This window comes from Brienomyrus brachyistius, chromosome 6, assembly GCF_023856365.1.
Source record: "Brienomyrus brachyistius isolate T26 chromosome 6, BBRACH_0.4, whole genome shotgun sequence".
In the NCBI taxonomy this organism is placed as follows: domain Eukaryota; kingdom Metazoa; phylum Chordata; class Actinopteri; order Osteoglossiformes; family Mormyridae; genus Brienomyrus; species Brienomyrus brachyistius.
This window is the reverse complement of record NC_064538.1, coordinates 23,747,017-23,754,446: the sequence shown is the minus strand read 5'-3', so window position 1 is coordinate 23,754,446 and position 7,430 is coordinate 23,747,017. Positions and strand designations below refer to the sequence as shown.

Sequence of the window (7,430 nt, the reverse complement as noted above, 5' to 3'; positions counted from 1 at the left end):
AACAGGTGTCAAAGTGCTTTATTCTTAACAGACTAATGCACTCACAAACACAGACACAATGGCTGTCTGAATAAGCATTTTAACAGGCTGGAAAAAAAGTGTTCCCATTTAGATCAGTAACCTTCACAGTGCAATCAAAAATATTAAAATTAATTATAAAGGGTTAACTAAGGGCAAACAACTGCATTTGTCAATTTAGTAAAATCTCGCGTGGACTACCACATCTTCATGTGCTGATAAGGGTCATTTCACGCAACATTAGTAAAGTTAGGAATGTATTTCCCTGCAAATCAAGCTGCAGTCCTCAGAAAACAATTGGGGCTGTACATATTACAGCTGTTTTCATGTAATGTACAGTTTAAGCTATTCACGCTTTACGAGAAACCAGTGACTGTGGATAAAACTGCTAAAAGACAAATTAAAAATGAAAACCTATACATGCCACTCCAATGCCTGGCCTGCATCAACTCAGGAAAGAGCAATGACTTTTGGGGTACAATTCTATCCATGGCATGGACTCCAGATCCACAGCTAGCAATACTCGCACTGGGAACTGGGAACTGGTCTGACTTAAGTTACAGAGGACAGAGTCACTACAGGTCAGAAAAAGAGTGGCAAGACAGGGAAAGCAGATTTATAAAAACAAAATGGTGCGGAACTCATGTGGGCCAAGGGAAATCGTAAAAAGACAGACTGACACAGCAGTGCAGTGTTTAGCTTACAGTTAACAAGAGCCTACACAGCAAAAGAACTTTGACTGGGCATTGAAATGCCGGGCAGGATGCATCTGCCTTCAGTTGGCAAAGGCAGTACGAACAGCATCCACGATTTTACTAGCGCTGATACCATAGATATCCAGCAGCTCCTGGGGTTTGCCACTCCGGGGAACCCCAGACACAGCCAGCCGCTGCACCATCATCCCAGGCTCTCCCTGAAGCGCAGAACATACCGCCTCCCCCAGGCCACCTGAACAGGGTGGAGGAAATGGAAGCATAAAGAAAAGAAGGAGCAGCATAGCAGAAAACTGCAATGATCGGTTTGAGGCTCACCTTCTGGGTAGTGATCTTCAACGGTGATGACCCTCCCGCCTGTGGCCCGGGCACTGCTTATGATGGTGTCCTTATCCAGGGGCTTGATGGTGAATGGATCGATCACACGCACATTCACACCTGCAAGCCCAAACATACTCTCATTGAATAATGTTATGCTGGGAGCATAACACTATTACAGTGCTAAAAATGAGTGGCTACTAAGTTCGCTGGTTTTTGCTCACTCAGCTCTTATTTACTTTATCAAAGATAAAGAAAAAAAAGGTAAAGTCACCAGATGCTATCGCTGTATCAGGTACCAATCATATCACTACACAACTTATAAATCCTGAAGGTCATCATTATCAAAGTCCGTTTTAAAACATTTTCCCACAAATAAATAAGCCTACACTAGTGTACAGTATATTATTAAACAGTGTAAGAATACTGCATGCACAATGATCCCCCAACTATTGCGGAAGTTACTTTCCAGACCCATCAGCGATAGGTGAAATTTCGCTATATAGAAAGACTATATAAATTATTATTTTTTTATAGTTTATGCCTTAAAATACCCCTCCCACATGCTTTAAATACATGTAAACTTATTAAAACACACTTTGTAAACACATATGATATGTGGATGTCAGGCTAAGGATATGAGTAACATCATAATAGTGTGTGTGTGTGTGTGTGTGTGTGTGTGTGTGTGTGTGTGTGTGTGTGTGTGTGTGTGTGTGTGTGTGTGTGTGTGTGTGTGTGTGTGTGTGGGGCATGGTGGTGCAGTGGGAGTTTGTGTGTGTGGAGTTTGCATGTTCTCTCCATGTGGTCGTGGGGTTTCCTCCGGGTACTCCGGTTTCCCGCCACAGTCCAAAAACATGCTGAGGCTAATTGGAGTTGCAAAAATGCCCGCAGGGGTAACTGTGATGCATCTGGGAAAAATCAGCGGTATAGCGGGGGTGCGACAGCTGAACCGCGATATAGAGGGGGATCACTGTACTTGCCTTGATTGCATTAAGCATTTGCATTTTTGTATTTCATGTATCTCACTGCTGTATACAAAATAACTTCTCTCTGGGACTGATATAGCATATCTTGTCTCATCTGATCTTATCTATCTTTTCTTTACCAACGATGCACTGTAAACTCTCCCTAAGGTCGCTTAAATTTCACAGTCATACCTTCTTTAGCCAGTTGGTCAGCTGCAGCTAGAGCCTCATGCAGAGTCACTCCAGCACCAATCAGAGTGACACTGTCACTTCCTGTCTGACGCACCACCTGGACACAATTTTTCTTGTTAAACTTTTTCAACAAATGCTAAGAACCGTTTCTCCATACAGAAGTCACTTTTTCAAAGCTCATACACTTTACAGAGTTAGCACAACAGCGGTCTACATGGACTAAACTGTGGAGCATTTTTCAGGACATCTAACAAAACTAGATTCTTCTCACTCAAATTCCATAAAAACTTAATGTATTTTGCACATGCATGAATACCTAAAAATATGTTCTAAACTGAATTATTGCAATTAGGCACATTTGCATAATGACAATACTGACATACTGAGAAATAAAATTAAAAATTAGACCAAAGAAAGCTGATTCCCATTTCAGCTGAACACTCATCCAGGAGTTTGGTTTTCAGACTCATTACTGTCCATAAAAAAGGAGGCATCTTTGGAATGATTTCATTTATAAACATGGATCAAGTAAGAGAAGTTTCTAGACGAAGACGAGCGACAGTGAGAGGAGAATGAATGTGTGCTAGCAGAGGGTGGAAGAAATGTAATGAAGAAATGATGAGATATTTCTCTTGAGTACTACCAAGGTTGGATTAGGCATGCTAAAAGATAACTTCCCAGATATACTGCCAGTAGATGCAGTGCAGATAATAATTACATTTATATAAAAATTTACTTTTGCAAAAACAAATTAAATGTGAAGCTCAGTGAAGCATACTGCAGAATTTTGTGTGTACTTCAGTGCATGCTGTGCATTGAAAATGTGTTGTTCTCCAATGCAGTGGTAAGGAACCTGATCCACGGATAGCTGGTTTTTGGGATGACCTCTCAGTCAAACTCCAGTCCTGGAAACCCACTGTTACTAGCTGATTGAGCGGTCATCCCAAAAACCAGTGCACCATGGATCTGGTCTTAGTGCATTTGAGTTAAGATTAATTTAATTGTTGAGTCAAGCTGCATGTTGGTAATGCAAGCTGTGAAGAGTTTTGAAAAAGTAACTTCAGTGTGGAGAAATGCTTGTTGGCGACAAAACTACAAAATTAGGAATGAATGAGTTCTGATTTTGTACAGAGAACTACACAAAACACCAACTGCAAGGCCTAAACTCATAACCTTTCTGGTCATCTGCCCAGTATCATTTAGTGGTGCACCAGTTACTGTGCAATTACCAATTTCAAGATGTAGCCTTTTCAAAAGCACCCTTAATTCTGTTCTTGCATCGTTAAGTATTAATGGCTAAGCATTTTGTCTCTTGCCTTGGCTTGCCCCACTTTAAACGTCTCTTCTGGGGAGTAGATCACTGCAGTGTCGGGGCGACTAGTCCTGATAAAGCAGATTCCCTGCAGGGTAAAGGAGAGGGAAAGAAAGGTGAGGTTTATACATGTAGTTTTGCAAGTATGCCAAATATCAAACACCAGTGATTAACAAAGAGGGGAAAGTTGTCTGTAAAACACAAACCAGGTATTAACTTATAAAAACTTCATCACCAACTTGCTTAAGCTTTGTAGCAGAATAATACATTTACTTCAGTTAGTCCATGTGTTTCATAGCACAACGAGCTACAGGCAGTAGCAGTCGCCAGGGGATTGAGGGGCGACAGTGAAGCTTCAACCAGCCCTGATCCCAGGATTTACAAGAACACACCTGTAAGGTGTTACACAGGGTTGGACTTGGATTAATTTAAAAAAATTATAAGAAAAATTAGGCCCTGAACGATAAATTCTGCAGGCCCACATACCCACAGTAAACCAGATGGCTAGTCCTGCCCTGATGTTGCAAGAAAAATGTTGGTATGCAACAATCTCTAGCTTTCACCTTTGTATTTGCAGCCAGCTCCACAGCCCTCTCGGTGGAGACTCCATCACTTGGGTAGAACACGGTGCAGGTGGGAATGGCTCGGAACATGGCCAGGTCCTCCAAGGCCATCTGTGAGGGGCCATCCTCACCTAGACAATATACAAGAGGGCACAGTGGTATGGTCTCAAGTCATGTGACCTCAGTGACTTATAAAAAAATCTGCAAATTAATGAAGGACATCCTAGCCAGTAATATTTAGCAAAGAAATGAGTAAAATCATGATTTACAATGATGTTGATCTTACCGATGGAAACGCCACAGTGGGAGCCCACCAGGTTGACATTTGATTGGGAGATGGCTGCCATGCGAATGTGGTCATAGGCCCGGGACAGGAAGGCGGCAAATGTGCTGGCGAAGGGCACAGTGCGGTCCCGTGTGGCACAGCCAATGGCCACACTCACCTGAAGAAGGATAAAACAGAGAAATCCTGCTGAAAGGCCAGTACAGAGTATTACTGCCCTAACAGTACTCTCAAGAGGATATGTTAAGGTTATTCCCAGCTGTATGATGACAGTAAAGATTCACAGCAGATTATTCCAGATCCTTCCATTTGATAACAATGCAATGGGTATAACATCATCCTGAAGGATGCAAAAGGGACCATTTCTATTAAAATAGTAAAAATAAAGATGTCCTTACTATAAAAAAAATGGTTAAGATATTTCAGTTAATTTCCCTTGCAAATGCATTTAACCAGAGGTCTATAAACCTGGCAATTTCCATTGGGACATTTCAGTTGAGAGACTGTTTGACAAAAAATTGATTACACATCCACAATTATAATGGTGAGTTACTGTTAGCAAAAAAAAAAAAAAAAAAGAAAAGAATTTTTTAAGCATCAGTTAGAAGTGTAATAAATCATGGGTCAGAGCCGTAGCAATAATCGTCCTTGCTCACCATGTTCTGCTCAGCAATGAAGCACTCAATGTAACGGTCTGGATGGGCCTTCTTGAAGAGCTCGGAGAAGGTGGAGTTCTTGGTGTCCCCATCCAAAGCCACCACTCGCGTGCTGCTCTGCCCCAGTCGGGCGAGAGCCACACCATATGCCTTTCGGGTTGATATCTGAAAACAGGGCACAACGCGGGCATATGCACTGAGGGCTTCATTCTCTCATGCGCTTGCTTAAGTAAAAAAGAAAAACCAGCCAATGTACGCCGTATTACAATGTAACATTTCATTTTCGTCAAAGATTCTACTGTTCATGAAAATGACCCAATATAAACATATTAGTATCGCCATCCTTTTAGTTTGAAAATGAAAGTGTTTTTACAGATTTCAGTTAGCTTCACGATATAAATAAAATAGTACATGTTCCACGTTAAACTTGCTGCCAAAATCATAAGCCACTTTTCCTGTTTGATTATTAATTACACTTCTTACATGGCTGCACCTTCTTTGTCGGGTTAAGTGCGGTGGGCGTGAGGGAAGAATACACGTACCAAAAGTGCGTAACTTTATAAGAGCATTACTATCATACTTGCCTGATGGTAGAATAGACCACTCAGTAGCTAAGACATACTCTATATCATGCAGGTCATCAGCAGGCCCCAGAAATCATTTGGTTTACCTTGTCTCCCAGCTTGTAGTTCGGCAAGGATGGCAGGAGGACGGGGGAGAAATCAACTGGGGCAGCATCTTCAGTGGGCAGCTCTGGACAAAGGGGCTTGTTGGTTTGTATCAGCCCCTTAAGTTCTGAAATATAGCTCTCTGCGCGGTCCTTCGGGATGGGCTTGCCATGCCAATTGTCCTCGTTCTCAATTGCTGCGTATTGAACAAAGAGATAAGTATGTATACTGTACCAGTGCTGCAATACCAAATCAGACCTCGGGCTACCCAGTCACATGTTAAAAACAGGGAACTTCCTGTTAAAGGGTAAAGGTTATATTGGCATGGGGGGGGGCACTTTCACTCATGTCCCACATACACAAACCTAGTGCTATGGACCTCTTATTTTCGTTAGGATTTTTGTCTTTTATTATTATCATTTATTTTTATTTTTTATTTGCGTTTCTTCCTTAAAAATGAAAAGAACCTCATCTGCTCATCTTTTACACTCTGCCCCCCCACCACCAGCCCCTCACCTTGGAGACCTCTGCCCTTGAAGGTCTTGGCTACGATGGCAGTGGGCCGGCTCTTGTCCTGCTCAGCCTGCCACAGTGCCTTGCAAAGCTCCTCCACATCATGGCCATCGACCACGTAAGTGTTCCAGCTGTGAGGGTTACGCATAAAACATGGCAGCCTCGCAGTGTTAAACGTAAACGGGTCAATGGTCATTCCTCAGCTCAGAAGTCATACAATAACGAAGCTTCGAGCGTTTACCCAAAGGCTTCGCAGCGCCGGCGATATGTTTCGGTGTCGTGCTGCAGTGGAGCCGCCTCGCTCTGACCCAGCCTGTTCACATCTATGACGGCCACCAGGTTGTCCAGCTTGTAATAGGAGGCAAAGGCCATGGCCTCCCACACAGAGCCTTCGGAGCACTCGCCATCCCCAAGCAAGCAGTACACACGGTAGCTAAGTCAGGTGGGGGTATGGGGATGAAAAGGTTCTGATGAGAAAATATCCAAGTTGGCAATGCAGTGCTTACATTAGATTGACATTAAAAGGGGACATTAACAAGGAACATAGTTATCCTCTTAAAACCATTAGCCAATCCAGGCAATGCTACTTGTTTCTGAGCAGACTCACATGGTACCACATCATCCAAATATCAGACAGTGTCAATGCATGATCAACACCATGCAAGTCATCCTTCAGCATGTTAGACTACGCAATCACAACTAGATTCAGTCGTTTTTGATACAATGCTACAGGGGGAAGGAACTCAAGTTTACCAGCTTTCAATCGGTGAGAAAAATGGAGAAAACGTCATTCCTTTACATAACCATGCTGCATATTTTCTTGATTAAACAAACTACACGTATGTGGATTTTGTTGCAACAGTAAAGACAAACATTGGTGCAGTTAAAGACAGTAAATGGCATGCAGCTGTTAAGACTTCCCAAAGGTGAAACATTTGACACATAGGAGGAAGATGGGGTATTCCCAACAAGGAAAAGTACCATGCCGAATATTTTAAGGCTACGGTGTCATTATTACGGTGTCATTTAAGAGAGAAAATGATCACTATCTGCACAGGTGCTGTGACATGGAAGTATTTCCAATCACATTGAAAAGAGTGAAAACCTATACGACGCAGCTATTAGCTTGCATTGAGCATGACCGCAATGGCATGTAGAACAACAGTGGACTGTTTTTTTCTTGAATGAAAATGCAGCAGTCACACTGTGTCTAGCTGTGGTGCTAC

At 42.5% G+C, this 7,430-nt stretch overlaps 1 protein-coding gene across 1 annotated transcript in view; it reads right to left on the bottom strand.

Annotated features, from left to right (window-relative positions):
• Positions 1-7,430, bottom strand: part of LOC125745315 (transketolase-like) — a 15,319-nt gene continuing 7,889 nt past the window's right edge. The window contains exons 5-14 of the mRNA XM_049018030.1: positions 6,446-6,637; positions 6,208-6,335; positions 5,694-5,887; positions 5,024-5,188; positions 4,371-4,527; positions 4,085-4,215; positions 3,526-3,609; positions 2,210-2,306; positions 1,050-1,169; positions 1-966 (exon numbers count right to left, since the gene is read on the bottom strand). Of these exons, the coding sequence (XP_048873987.1) occupies positions 794-966; positions 1,050-1,169; positions 2,210-2,306; positions 3,526-3,609; positions 4,085-4,215; positions 4,371-4,527; positions 5,024-5,188; positions 5,694-5,887; positions 6,208-6,335; positions 6,446-6,637 (1,441 nt within the window). The 3' untranslated portion in view covers positions 1-793. The remainder of the gene's footprint in view (positions 967-1,049; positions 1,170-2,209; positions 2,307-3,525; positions 3,610-4,084; positions 4,216-4,370; positions 4,528-5,023; positions 5,189-5,693; positions 5,888-6,207; positions 6,336-6,445; positions 6,638-7,430) is intronic.